This window comes from Notamacropus eugenii, chromosome 1 (assembly GCF_028372415.1).
Source record: "Notamacropus eugenii isolate mMacEug1 chromosome 1, mMacEug1.pri_v2, whole genome shotgun sequence".
Taxonomy (NCBI): Eukaryota; Metazoa; Chordata; class Mammalia; order Diprotodontia; family Macropodidae; genus Notamacropus; species Notamacropus eugenii.
In genome coordinates this window covers 156105563-156121336 of record NC_092872.1, presented here as the reverse complement: position 1 = coordinate 156121336, position 15774 = coordinate 156105563, and the positions used below count along the sequence as shown (strand labels likewise).

At 37.7% G+C, this 15774-nt stretch overlaps 1 protein-coding gene across 2 annotated transcripts in view; it reads right to left on the bottom strand.

The window, feature by feature from the left end:
- The window catches only part of IGF1R (insulin like growth factor 1 receptor), a 394443-nt gene that overhangs the window by 11599 nt on the left and 367070 nt on the right, over positions 1-15774 (bottom strand). For both annotated transcript variants that reach the window (XM_072617064.1, XM_072617069.1), the window contains 3 exons: positions 14667-14826; positions 10793-10922; positions 2917-3051 (listed from right to left, as the gene is read on the bottom strand). In XM_072617064.1, the coding sequence (XP_072473165.1) occupies positions 2917-3051; positions 10793-10922; positions 14667-14826 (425 nt within the window). The remainder of the gene's footprint in view (positions 1-2916; positions 3052-10792; positions 10923-14666; positions 14827-15774) is intronic.

Genomic DNA, 15774 nt, shown 5'->3' with positions numbered 1-15774 from the left:
ATCTAACTGAATTAAATTTATAACATCTAAATGCTACTTCTCCTCAATTTTCCTGTTACATTATGCTGGGAACAGGAAGTGTATTGATTTTCCCATAGCAGGTGGGCTCAGATTCCCAGGCATCTTAAATGAATATTAAAATCCCATTCATCTGTGGGTGGATCAACTTTACGAGTCCCACAAATATCTTATAGACAAAATTTTACATGAATCACAAGAGAAGAGAAATAGCCATACCCTCCCTAATGCCACCCTCCCCTCTCCTAAGACAAAACGAACACCTGTTCACTTGGGTTCTTTTTTAATGCTTCCCCAAGACTCTACCAGCTCTAACAATGAACATCAAAGCTTAAATCAGAAGTCTTAACCTTGAGCCCAGGAACTAACCAAAAAAAAAAAACCAAAACAAACAAACCCCAAAACAAAAGTAAACATTTTGATAGAACTGTATTTCAATATAATTAGTTTCCTTAATAAACTTATGTATTTTATCTTTTGCATTTTTAAAAACATTATTCTGAGAAAGGCTCCAAAGGCTGCTCCAAACTGCCAAAGGGGTCCATTACACAGAAAAGGCTAAAAATCCTTGCCCTATATATTTCGATGACATTTTGCTCAAATTAACTAAAAATTATCCCCCAAGTAATTTTTATCAATATACTCAAGATGAGTAGGATATATTTAGGAGAAGTGGAAAGAGCTCTTTCCACATCCGAGTTCTGGGAAACACAGTGTAAAGCAAAGCCCTACATATGTATATCTCACAATGTTGGTACTTGTTCCCATCCACTAAACAGACTATGTTTATAATACAGGTCTAAGCTTTAGTTTGGTAAAGAAATCTGTCTTGTGAAGGGGCTAGCAGATGCTTGGCAACCTTCTTTCACCCTTTGCCTTTTGCATTCATAGTGTATTTGTCCTTCGTTGCCAAAGACAACCATGCCATCAGAGAAATGATGACATGACTTGCACTTGACTTTGTTTTGAGTGAAGGATGTCTGTGCAGGCCACTAGCTTCACTTCTCCTTGAGAGCCATCTGAATCCAGTGACCAGATATTCATCACGATGACTGGAGAGGACCCAGGATGAGGCAGTTGGGATTAAGTGACTTGCCCAAGGTCACACAGCTAGTGAGTGTCAAGTGTCTGAGGTGAGATTTGAACTCAGGCCCTCCTGACTCCTGCACTGCTGCTCTATCCACCGCACCACCTAGCTGCCCCTTTTGCATTCATAATAACTCTTTAAAGGACATAATAAATGAACCGAATTTCAAAGGGCATCCAATGTACTAAAAAGTATAGAAACGTGCTTAACACTAATAGCCACAATGCTACAAGAATCAGCCTCACCATTTCAACATTGTTGTTCTGAGGAAATTTTTGCAGAGAAAAATCTGCTTCAAACTTATCCTTCAAGTCCCAACACAATCTCAATCTATAGAAAGGGCAACGGATTTATGTTTTTTCTCCTGGTAGAAGTAGCTTTCAAGAACAAAAATGAAAGTGTCCACAAAACATTTGTCGCTTCTCCAAAGAGGACACCATCCACAGTGGCCATCAAAATGGTGGGGCAGTTTTTCCAAAGCAATTTAAAAAGGCAATGTAAAATTCTTCCTGACATGCCTTCCCAGAATGACTCCTCATGGTTTTAACTTTTCTTTTAAAAGTCAGATGAAATCTCTACTATTTATGGGCAGACGACACTTGTTCATGTTCTTCATAATACAACCCAGAAACTCTATGAAGAAGATTTCTGCTTTAACTAGAATATGAGAAACCAAGTTGTTCCATTTTCTATTTCTACAACTTCTCTTAATGTGTCTAATATAACTGAGGGATTTCTTGTCATGCTCTTTCTAGTTTCGTGCAAAGAAAAGAGTGAAATGGGACAGCATAAAGCTACAGTGCTCCCCCTCAATCCCCTCCCCTTCCCATTTTTTCCAGCTCCTACCTCCCTCAAGTCACAAAACAACATTGTCATCTGACACCAGAGTAAGACCTCTAGCCAGAAAAGCTCTTTTCACAAGAATGCTCAGCAGCTGAGGACCAGAAGGAATCATATGCCCATTATCAACCTTGAACAAATTTCAAAACGACAAGTTGTAGGTTTTTCTTCCCAAAAAGACAGTTTGAGAATATGAGAGTATTAAATACCTAAATTAACTGAGGCTATGCATGCCAAGGGTTGTGTACAGAGGGATTTAAAGCTAAGTTAAAGCATGTTTCAGTTCCACATTGTTCACTAAAATGAAGTTTAAGTGATAATATTAGTCATATGGTTCATGCTCTTTTTAAACACTTAACAGAAAGGGGGAAAATATTTACCTCACTGAGAAAAAGCTTTGGTTGCAGCAGTACGTTAGAACTGCCCAAGGTAAAGAATTGATGTGTTTTTCATCTGCATGAGACATTAAAAATTCCTGATACCAAAGGTCACATCTTCTCTCTGCTTGCCTTCCACAGTTGTGGTCTTTAAAAAAAGCCAGTGACTGCAAAGGCTTGCTTAAAGCTATTTTACACTGATAAAATGTAGATGTTCACTATCCTTGTGCCTGCATGCATGTGCGTGCATGTTTGTGTGTAGACTGGATTGTGGGGGTTGGGAGGATAGGAAAGACTGGTCATAAATTTCATAGGTGGGCTTCCCCTGACCAAAATAGTAAATGCTGCCAAACTTCTATGTACACCAAGTATAACACTAAATGAAATAAGACATAAGAGAAAAAAAAAAGAAAAACCAACGATATTCCTAAAGGCAGACATTTTATCAAACATGGTAGGGGTAAAACCCCAACAGGCAGCCACCGGTGTAAAATCTGGACTTGCTTCTCTGAGTTTGGATCCCTCATTACTAATGGAAGGACGTAATATCAGAGAACAGAAAGAAGGAAACTAAGACGCCCAGGAAATACATACAGCATATCGGGGCAGTTGTCTGGTTTCTCTAGAAGGCCACCCTCCATAACAAACCGGAGAACTTGTTCATTAGACATGCCCTGATAGGGCTGCTCTGCTAATGTTGCAATCTCCCAGAGGACAACACCAAAGGACCTAAAATAATAAAGAAAAAACATTTAAAAGTTTGTCGTCGTTCTTTTAAACAGGAACTAAGCTCTTTCTAAAAGTTCCCCTCCCATCATTTCATCTACTTTTGAGTAGAACAGAGTTTAGGTGGTGTGGGCCATTCATTGTAAAGAAAGGAAAAAGGATTGAGTCCCAATAGTTCATGACAGTTATAATGATGATCTGACCATAACTTATCAGAGTGTAATATTTAAGAAAATAGTTTTCTAATCTAATTTGGCCTAAGGGAATTCAGTTCAAAAAATATTCATTGAGTTCCTACTAAATGATTTTCACTCAATTGAAAAATGACAAAGTCCCTTATTTAAATACATTTACTATCTAGTAGAAGGGGTAAAGTCAACTCCAAACAAAGCTATAATACAAGACAGGATGTGATAAGTTCCATAAGAGAAATATCAAAAATGCAATAGGGATTCAAAGAATAAAGAAGTCCCAGCAAGTTGGAGAAAGGTTAAGAGAAGTTTTCCTAGAAGAGATGGCCTTTGAAGGATGGGTAGGAATTAAGCATAGCTAGGAAAAGGGAGTATCCTTACAGGGCATGTGGAAAGGACATCAAGCAGTCTTGTTTGGCTAGAATGCAGGATACATGAAGAAAAGAAGTAGGAGATGGACAGGATGGATAAATTGGAATCCAATTATGGAAACTTCCATGCTAGTCTAGAGTTTGGACTTGATTCAGGAGATAACAGGATACCATTCAAAGTTCTGGACAAAGTCAGGCAGTAACATTATTAGAGCTGTGTTTTAGGAAGGCTATGTGGAAGAAGCCATGCAAAGGATAGATTTGAAGGAAGCGTAGAGGAGGCAGGAATGAACAGAGGCTATTGCAATAATCCGAAGGTGAGAGATAGGTCAGTGATGGTGGGAAAAATGAGGGACAGATTCAAGATACTCTAGAGGAAGACAGGACAAGGGTTGGTGACAAATTAGATTTGAGAAGCAAGAAGAAGAGGTATTAAACAAGTCAAAGAAGAAAGGCAATAATTAGAGAAAAACAGCCATGAAGAGAAATAAATAATTCTTCTGCACAAAGCCTACTCTTTAGTTTCTTTAAAAAAAAATAACATAAAGAATTAAAGTAAATAATAAAAGGATACATAGGTTTCTGCATATCAGCTATATAAAACTAAATATAGGAATACTCTACATCTGCATAATTAACTTTTTCATATTAAATCCTTACTATATACTAATTTTTCTTGTTCTACTTGTCTTTACATTTGGTTCATGTCGACTAGCAAAGCATGAAAGGCATCACTGTGCTACTAAGGGGCTTCTTTGGACTGGGCAGATACAAAGAAAATGGTGCCAGTGGGATTTATCCTATCCCATCATTTCCATACCAGAACCTGGTCCCCAAGCCCAGCACAAAAATCTAGACAATATGTATAAAAATTTGTGACCCTCTGAAGCGTAAAATTTTAAACTACTTAAATAACTTTGTACTTGCAATCACATTTGGTATAAATGGATACTCAAAGCACATGTTGGTATGACCTAAATAGAATCTTGGTAGGCAAGGGGGGATTTACCCACCCCACCCCATGGTCCTTTATAACTTCTATTGACCATGAAATAGTAGTTCTATTACACAAGAGTTCTAGAAAAGCTTATGCACTCAGACCCCAAAACAATTGCTTTAAAAAGACCAAGCTGATATTTTCCCCATCACTTCTGGAATGAGAATCTCTACATTGTTAAATACGTAAGTTCACATAAGTAACATGCTTCTAAAGCTTTTAAGTGTGCGATGTTTGAACTGTCAAACAGTATATTGAATGATATATCTTCTATTTTTACTATCTCTCATCTTGGTCACAGAACGCGGTCTTATTGTCTAACATTTTCTCTAGTTTATTTGCTTCTTTTCTTTTTTGTTTATCAACTCAGCAGGCCATAAAAATGCAACTTTCAAAAAAAACAAAGTATAATGTTTATTTCTCTGCAGGTTCAGTTACCTTCCTTCATCCCTTCAAGTGCCTAGCAGGACCTTGCTCCAGTCCCCCTACAATAATGCCTTAGGAAATAATTGTGCACTTACCTGGTATCAATATTGCGTAGATGGAAAAGCAGAATAATTTTGCTTCGATAACTAGCCAAAGCACAAGAGAGTGTTAGAGGTAGAAGTCCTCTAATCTAGATTCATCAACTAGATGATTTGACCGATGTTAACCGGTGTGAGGCAGTGATTAGCATGAGAAGAGTGTTTTAGGCTTTCAGTTTAGGTATTTTTAAGAGCAGTTTAATATTTGGCAAGGTACTACACAAATTTTGACCATATATAATAGTAATCTGAATTGACTTCACTTTTGCAGATTAAATGTCTCCATCTATGTGGAGAACTTATTAACATGGTATTTGGATTTTTCCCCATTCCCCCCTCTTGCCAAAAACCTCCACTACCTCTCCTCTCCCACACACATTAACAAACAACCAGGTTCAGCATTTTCAGTGCCCATGTTGTGTAGGGCTGTGTAGGTGTAAGGATTGTGTAAGATAAAAAATGTTCCCCAATCAAATGTAACATTGATTTTCTGGACCTGGACTCACTTGAAAAAGGAAGGGGGCATTATCAATGTTTGATATGTTGACATACAGAAAAATACAAACTGAAAGGCATTTCATATTATACACTGGCAGTAAACTGATTACTAGAAATCATGGTAAATTTAAAAAGAGTGCATTGATGCATCATTCTTTTCAGAGAAGCATGGAAAATTTTTGGACAGAAGTTTAGAGGTGTATATAAGCCACCAGCATGAAACACCAGCTATTTAAGGTAATATTATACAATCCACAGCTGCATTAATAGATCATGCTGAAGAAAAAAAGTCTTAAAGAATATACTGTATGTTTTACAGCCTTACACAAAGATATTCAATAAATACTTATTGAATTGACTGATGGAATATTCTCTTCAAATGTCAGTATGCTATTTCGATAGAGAAAATTGTTTAGCATTCAAAAGAGGTCCATCATGATGGAGATTCAAAATTTAGAACCCAAGCTTTATGAAGAACAACTGGAGGAAACTGAGATTTTAATCCAAAGAAAAGACTACAAGGAGAAAACATAACTCGATTCAAAAAATTTTTGAAGGGATGTAATATAGAAAAAAGATGTCATCTAGAAAGTAGATTTGCTCTGTTCTGTTCAGCTGTGGTGTCAAACTCAAACAGAAAGGATTCTTGTCAAGACTATAGTGACTTAGAAAACCACAAGTTAACATGACCTATGTTATACTGTATTTTTATTTATTTTGTTAAACATTTCCCAATTACATTTTAATCTGGTCCTGCCCATGAAGGAAGTGGACAGAACAAGTAGGTACAGCAGCTAAAAACTATGAGAAAGAAGTTTTACCTCAACATGAAAATGAACTTTATGACACCTAGAGTTGTCCAACAATGAAATGTACTGACTCATAAATGAATGAGCTTCCCATCACTGGAAGTATTCAACCAAAGATTAAAATGGTTTCACTTACATGGGATGCTTTGTTGTTATTGTACACTTATTTTGCTTCTATTTTTTTTTTACTGATTCTATGTGGTCAAGTAGTGAAATGGAAAATTGGTAGTAAACATCTCTCCCTTCATGACTGCTTTTAGCAAAAATAACTAAGTAGTACTAGGATAAAAACAACTTGCTTTTGCCCTCACCTCTAATCTCTAAAAATGGGATTGATCTGGTACAGTGAGGCTCCTTCTTGGACATCCTTATTTCACTACAGTTCCAATATCTGACCTCACAATGAAGCAATGATGTTTTGCTGTGTCATAATTAAATGCTATTTCTAATAGGCACCTGACTAAAAAAAAAAAAAACAAGCCTAAGCCCTTGGAGCTTCATGAGGTTAAAAAACTGATGTAGGTTACTATTTAAATGCTTCTTCTGTGTTGTCATCCACACTTGGAAGTAAACATCACATAAGCAGTAAGATCCCTTGCTAGGAAAGCCAAGAAATCATTTAATACTTTGGGAAACTGACATGCCAGAGTGTCCAACTATTTGCCAAGACCTTCAATTATGTTTTAGAAACTGACTACCCATCTACAAACTTGTGGAGAAGGGAGAATAAAGAAGAGGGCAGGGCTTGAATTTTCTGAACTTGTCCAAAGCTACTACTAAGAGACTTTTATTAAGAAGAAAGATATTTTGTTTCCCATTCTACCTAGGAGTCAGCAACCAAGTATGCCTACTGAAAGAAAAAAAAAAACAGATGGAACTAATGGGAAACATAATAAAGACACATAAACTTTACATATATTTTTTAAAAAGGCAATTCAGGATACATAGCAGTAAAAGCAGTAAATAGGGGTCAAAAGACCCTGGGCTTATGTCCCAATTATACCACTTAACCAATCTGTACTGATTGTTGTGAGTAGCAAGTTCCTCATTTGTAGAATGGGGATACATAAGAACCTGCCCCAGCTATCTCAGAGTGTTGTTGTGGAGATCAAATGAGACACTGTATATAAAAGTATTTCATAAACAGCAAAGTACTATGTGAATGAACCTGGTATCAACAAAAATTAAAGGTTTTTAAGAAGGGAGGAAAAGAGGAAGGAAGGGAAGCAAGGAAGGAGTGAGACATGAAAGTGCAAATGAAAGAAATTTCTAAATGGCAAGGAACTATATAACTCTAAGGTGGCATTATATATATTTTCAGATAAATAAATACATGTACAAGTACATGTACATTTTCAGATATATAAATATATTTACAAGATATATAAATACATGTACAAGTGATTCTGAGGTCAGTCATCCTTCTTTAATGAGTTCAGTACAAGGTTTCCAGTTTTTCTCTTTTTCCCAACTCCTGGCCTCATGCTAGGGAAATTCCACAGTCAGAATGACTCTCCCTCAAACACCCTAACCATTCATTTCCTCAACTTATTTGCTTCCCATAACTTACACTTGCACCCTACACCAGCTGCCCCCTAAGATAGTCATATGCTTGATCTTGCCATCACCCACAAATATACTACCTCTACCTTCAAGAATTCCAGAATCTCCTTATCAGACCACAGGCTATTAGCTTTTCACTTCTCCCTTTGCCTTCCTTAAAAAATCCTATTCTTTATCTGCACTGTGATCTTCAATCTTTTGACCTTTCAATTCTCCCACAGCCTATCTCCCATACATTATTTGCTCTATCCCCTTTTCCCCATTTTGACGCTTTGGTGAAGCAGTTCAGTTCTATGCTGTCATTCTCTTGAATCTCTAGGAAGCCCTATTCCCTTTATTCCTGCCACTTAATATACCCACAGCCAAGCCTTTCTTGAATTGCTCTCACCATCCCTCACCTTCATTCCTACACGCATAAAATCACATGAATGTTCTGGTTGGGTCCACTACAAATTTATATAACATAACCTCAAATGGGCCCTCACTGCTGCCAGGCAATCTTGTTATGCCTGCCCTCCCTACGCCACTCTCCACAGTGGCTCTTCTAAATCTATTCATTCCTCCTCAAACCTCCCATGTTTGACAGCTACTCTGTCAGCTGAGAGCCTTGCCTCATATTTTACAGAAAAAAAAAATGAGGCCATTTGCCATGAGCTCCCTCTTCCCCCTTCACATTTCCCACCTCACATCAGGTGCCTTCTGTTCCTTCCTCCTCCCTCACCCATTTCATATGATGAACTGGACTTACTCTTTACCAAGTCTAACCCCTTTACTTGCTCAAGCAATCCCATTCTATGTCATCTCCTCCAGATTGTCCCCTCCCTCGTTCCTATTCTATCACTTATTTTCACTCTGTATGTCTCCTTCCCTTCTGCCTACAAACATGCCCACATCTCCCTCCATGCTGAAAAGACCATCACTTGAATTTTCCATCTCTAATGATCACCCTATATCTCCTTCTGCCTTGTATAGCTAGATTCTATGCAAAGTCCATCTACAATAGGTGCCTTCAGTTTTTCTCATCTCATTCTCTTCTTAATCCTTAAAGTCTGACTTAGAACTTTATCATTCCACCCACACTTTTCTCTCCAAAAATACCAGTGATCTCTTAGTTGCCAAATCCAATGGCCTTTCTCAATCCTCATTCTCCTTGACCTCTGTAGCTTTTGACAATATTGGTCACCCGTTCTTCCTTGACCCTCTTTTCTCTCTAGGTTTTCAGGACACCATTCTTTCCAGGTTCTCCTCCTACCTATCAAACCATTCCTTTTCTGTCTCTTTTGTTGGATCCTCTTCTGGATGGATCATGCTGTTTTAACTGTAGGTGTCCTGCAGTGTTCTGTCCTGGGTCCTCTTCTCTTCTCTCTTTATACTACCACCTTTAGCGATCTCACCAGCTCCCATGGATTTAATCACCACTTCTATGCCGATGATTCTCAAATCTACCTATCCTTACCCAACTTCTCGGCTGATCTGCAATCTTGCATCTCTCACTGTCTTTCAAGCATTTCAAACTTGATGTCCAACAGACATCTTAAACTTAACCTATCCAAATAAGAACTCATTATCTTTCTCCCCAAATGATTTCCCCAATTTTGACCTTTTAAATTTCTGTCTAGAGCAACACCATTCTCTAAGTCCCTCAAGATCTCAATCTAGGAGTCATCCTCGACTCCTCAGTGTCTCTCACCATGTCCCATCCCCCCAATCTGTTGCTAAGACCTGCTGATTTCACGAACTTTGCAACATCTCTCAGAAATGGCCCCTTCTCTTCTATTGCCATCACTCTAGAGCAACCCTCATCACCTTATGCTTGGGCTATTGCAATAGCCTGCTGGTGGGCTTGCCTGCCTCAAGTCTCTCCCTACATCAGTTCATCCTTTCTTTAGCCACTCAAGTATTTTTCTAAAGCATTATTCAGACTATGTCCCTACCTCCTCCAACTCAATAAACTCTGGTGATTCCCTGTCACCTCCAGGATCTAATACAAAATCTTCTATTTTGCATTCAAAGCCCTCCTATCTCTCTGGTCTTCTTACATCGTACTCTTCTCCATCTACCCCTTGATCAAGTAGCACTGGCTTTCTTACTGTTCCATGCACACAACCCTCTTGGATCTAGGTATTTTCTTTGACTGTTTCCCGTGACTGGCACTCTAACTCAATCTACTGACTTCTCTTCAATCCCAGCTACAATCCCATCTTTTATAGCAAGTCTTTCCCAACTCTTCTTTATTCTAGTGCTTTTCTTGTGTTCATTATTTCCTACCCATGCTGTATATAAATCATTTGTATATATCTGTTTGCATGTTGTTGTCTCCCCCATTAGACTGTGAACTTCTTCAAGGTAGGGACTGTCTTTTGCATCTTTTTTTGTATCCCTAGCATTAAGCACAGTGCCTGGCACACCGCAGGTGCTTAATAAATGTTCAGTGGTTAAGTGACTGATTGATACATACATCTAAGCATATATAGAATGAGAGAGTGAGAGAAGGTTGAAAGATAAAAGAATGGAAAATATTGGTTCTGAAAAATCTCAGTTCCTAGAAGAATGACCTAAGTTAGCCTCCTTCCAAATGAGTTATGAGAATAACAACCTCTTCTTTTAATTGACATACTGATACCAGGAATTCCAGAGAGAGTGTTGGATTAAGGAAACTAGCCTCAATAATACAAAGAGAATTGGTAATGGAGTGATATAAAAGCAACAGGAGAAAGAGGTAAACATTGAAGCTTGATTTGGTATGATTTGTAGAGACAGAATGAGTTTTTGTTAAACAAAATGTCATTACCAGACATCAGAGTGTGTTGTGAAGACTCCATCCTTAAGTGACTCTGGAGACATCCAACGAACAGGTAATAATCCTTTACCTCCTTTTCGATAGTAATCCGTTTCATAGATATCTCTTGTCATACCAAAATCTATAAAATTGAAAGAAGGAACAATGGACTTAAATTATTCAAGCAATTTTTTAGAGGAGAAATGAATACGCACAATAAACATGTGATCGTTCATGTCAGCCACTACTTTGTTAAAAGCACCAAACAGAATGGATGTGATATGAATGCATACTACTAACAGTTAAATATGTACTTCATATTAATTAAACCAGACACTAAAAATTCTGCATGTCAACAAATTAAAGGATGATTTATTGTCCAGAAAAGAAAGATCTCAATGTTTCTTTGCTTTTAAAAGTGCTGACTATAGAGTTCCTTTAAATAGTGAAATATCAGAGCATTTAAAGATGTGATTTATAAAAGCTTGATATTATAAAAAATTGATTCTTGATCCATAAAGCAAACTAGTCTCTTTCACAGTATATCCAAAGAAAAATTCCTTTCATGTTATTACCATCCCAAGAGAAGATTATCATAGTAGTAGGTGGAGATGAGGCACTGAGATTCAGGATTCCAATTAAACCAAGCGACATGATAAGATTCCCCCTAACCCACTCCTTAAAAAAAGAAAAAAGACTGGGTCTCTTCCTATCTCACTCAGGCTGGAAGTGCTGGGGCTACTCATGATCCTGATATCATCACTGATCTGTGTGGGAGTTGTGGCCTACTACATTTTGACCTGGGCTGGTTGGCCCTTTTAGTCCACCTGGTGACTTCCCTATTCTAGGAGTTCACCACATTGATGCTGAACTTTGGACTAACACCGGATCAGCATAGCCCACTGCAGCTCAGGACTGCTGAGCTCAAGAAACCTTCCAGCCTTCTCTCCTCACCCCAGCCGTAAACAGGAAGGATTACACCTGCTCATGGTGAGATTCCTAACAAAGTTGTTATTTACAAGCTACCTAAGACCATTATTCAATAATGGTTTTCAATGGATTAATCTCATTCAGTTTTTCAAGTTTCCCTCATTTTCATGTCCTTAGCAGATGGTATGTAAATATGACATCTGGTTCTCCTTTAAGCCTAAATTAATTCCTTCCCAGGTTACTTTATCTAAAATATTACCATACGTCTACTCTTTCTTTTTCATGGCAGACTCTGTTTCTTTAAATCTTTATATATATTTGCTATTTCCTCAACAGGTTAAGCTCACTTTTGAAAGGGTGTGTGCCTTCATCCTTTGTTGCCAAAGAAGACCATGCCATCAGAGAAATGATGACATGACTTGCGCTTGACTTTGTTTTGAGTGAGGGAGGGCTGTGCAGGTCACCGGCCTCACTTCTCCTCCAGAGCCATCTGAATCCAGTGACCAGATATTCATCAGGATGAAGCAGATGGGGTTAAGTGACTTGCCCAAGGTCACACAGCTGGTGAGTGTCAGGTGTCTGAGGTGAGATTTGAACTCAGGTCCTCCTGACTCCTGCACTGGTACTCTATCTACGACACCACAGAGCTGCCCCACTTTTGAAAGTATGCAAGGGCAAAAGTACAAGAACATCTTGGACCTTAATCAACATTATTTTCCTGCACTATATTAAAGGCTAATAAACATTTATCTTTAAAAAATTAGTATATATCCTTCTTGATACATGAAACATGGCTGAGTTCATCAATCCAGTGTCAACACAAATCAGAGGATGGGGGTTGGGGGTTAGAGTGGCGAGAGAAGAAGAGAAGGAAGAAGGAATATGAGGAAAGGCTATAAAGTTTTTGCTTAACACAAAATTTTAAATAAATTTGAGGAAGACAAGACAATTCCAAGAAAATATCTGCAAAAAATTTCCAAGAATTAATAATAATAATGATGGTAATCATAGTAGCAGTAATTAATAATAATTTAATAATAGCTGATATTTGCCTATGTGCCAGGTACTGTGCTAAGCTCTTCAAAATTATTATTACCTCCATTTTAAAATTGAGGAAACTGAGGCAAACAGAGGGTTAAATGACTTGCCTAGGGTCATACAGCTAGCTATCAAGTATCTGAGGTCACATTTGAATTCAGGTCTTTCTGAGTTCAGACTCGGTACTCTACCCATTGCACTATCTAGTTACAAACAGCATATAACAGCTTAGGTGATTTCATTATAAAACTGGTACAAAACACCTTTACTTTCATACCAGTCTCATGGAGGCTAAAAAGCAGCTAATTCATAGAGGTGGACTGTCAACTCATATTTGATATAAATAAGTTTCTATGACATTATTCCACATTCCCAGCTGAGGCTGAAGGTCATCAGCACTTAGGACAGTGTGGGAAACCTAGTAGGTGCTTAATAAATGTTGATTGGTCAAAAAAGGTAGGGTAAAAAAAAAAGACAAGTGTCTAACATGATACCTTGGTACATTATCAACTTAATAAAATATTTTAGGCTTTTGTTTTAAATGAGAGTAGGCAATGTAAAGAGAAAAGGAAAACAACTCCCCTCCAAAGGTGCTCATGCTTACCCATTCAACTTCTTTTTGTACTCACATTTCCTTCCTCAAAGCTTTGACTGTTGATAAAACCCCAGAGAAACAGTTCTCATCCCCTGCTGGCTAGTCTATATGGGCCATGTGCACGATAACTTTTGCAACAAGGTCTTTGATATGCTTTGTATGATACGTAATCTAGGCTCACATGCTGGCAGGTGTTGAATGAATATTTCATGACAATCAGAGCTTTGTTCAACCTATTCGTTTACTCTGTAGCACATAGTTTTATTTGTAAGAGCAAATGAAGAAACACCTGCTTTGGAAATAATTCTTTAAGAACTATTCATATTCCCTGAGGGGAGGAGGGTGGGGAGAAACTACAAAATGTCTCATTTAAAAATTGTAGTTAAATGACACTGGGAGCGGTGAGGGTAGGAAAATATTCCACAAAAACTATAGAGAAAATACATGAAAAAGTTAACTTCTGAAATCATTTTCTTGGATTATAGTATTTTTCTTGTGAATTTTCCTTTGTGCTTATCACAACCTTCAGATGAAAATGAAAAAGCTAGACTGTTTCCACAGCAACACCGTAGTTTTATTTGGTGTATGTTTTTCTTGGTGCATACTAAAAATAAGTACACTTAAGATGGAAACACTGATCTCTATTAACAACATTACTAGCCAGCAACCTAAAATTCACTTAGGAATTCTGCTTTTGTTTCGTTGCTGTTTCTTATCACTTAGGTCTCTAAGTGAAGTCCTGCCTCACCCATCTAGACCCTGGATCTCCTGAGAGTGGCACATCTTTCCTTATTTTGATCAGAAATTTTATTATTAGGAATTTACATATCCACCACCCTCAAAAAAGTTAGGGGAGTCTTTAACTTGGAGGAAAGCTATGTTTAACAGCATAGGAATGCTACCACAAACAAGGACTATCTAAGAGAACAGAAGAATGTCTGGAAAGATAATTTAAGTAGCCCATCCAGGGCCAAAACCATACAACACCTTGGAAGAGGAAAATGAGAACAATTGCAGATAACATAACTTAGCTGAACTTCTGCAGGGCTATTGCCATCACATATTTAAAATATATAGATCTGTATAGTATATTGCTGAACTGTTATCATTCCTGGAAATGATCATCATGCAACCCTGAATATGGAGACAAATATGCCCTTTCCAAGAACAACATTTTTTCTTTAAAAAACAAACAAATCTAAAAACATCAAAAGTACTTCCAAAACTCAGCTAAATTGATATCAACACAAAAAATATATCAGAAATGTAAAAGACTATTTCCTTGACATAGCTGCAAAGTTGGAAAGGTAAAGAAGAACACACCTCCGATTTTGACAGTGAAATCTTCAGCGACCATGCAGTTCCTTGCAGCAAGATCCCTGTGGACAAACTTGTTGGCATTGAGATATGCCATGCCATCAGCAATCTCTCCAGCCATCTGAATCATCTTCTTTAAGGTCGGAAGCATCTGGCATGGATTATTCTGATGGATAGCAATAAAGGATTCAAATGTGAGAAAAATTGGGAATTTGTCCCTTTCAAAAGCTGTAATGCCTTTTCTCAATCCTATCACCACAAGGCAGCCTGCTAAGGAATCAGCATGTTATTATGTAGACCATAGCATCTGCTTAGTGGTAAAATCATGTGCTCACTCCCTAACCACATCAAGCTCAGCTACAACGAGAAACGCCAATTAGCACTCCTTTAGACCAGGGATTTCTATTTTGGGAAGTACATAAAATGTTTAAAGTGAAACAAGCAATTTTTGGTATTAAGAATTCTATTTTACTCGAGCACCTAGAAATTTATACTCCTTTTAACTCAATGGTTTACCAAGGACAAAATATAGCTAAGAGAAGGTCACTTAAAAACTCATTTTTACGTACATGCTTTGAAAAACAGGACAAGTCTTCAAATATATTTATCTCCTTCCTCAACTTCCACATAAACTTTCTTATATTCTTTTAATTTCCCTTTTTACATTTAAATTCCCCATTCATATAAGAAATCAATTAGCATTTACTATTGTTTGTCACCCCCCCAATCCCCTACTTCCCCTCACAATAGGGTTTTCTTGGCAAAGATATTGGAGTGGGTTTTTCATTTCCTTTTCTAGTTCATTTTACAGATGAGAAAACTGAGGCAAACAGGTGACCTGCCCAGGGTCACAGAGTTAGTAATTTTCTGAGGCTAGATTTGAACTCAGGAAGATGAGTCTTTCTGACACCAGGTCCAGCACTCTATCCATTCACATACCCAGCTGCCCTATTTACTGACTGTCTCCTATATACTGGGCATTGTGCTAAGTGCTAGGGTTACAAAGAAAGACATAAGACACTTCCTACTCTCAAGCAGCTCATAGTCTAGTAGGATAGAAAACACACAAATAGCGTTGTACCACAATACATATATATACATATATATGTATATA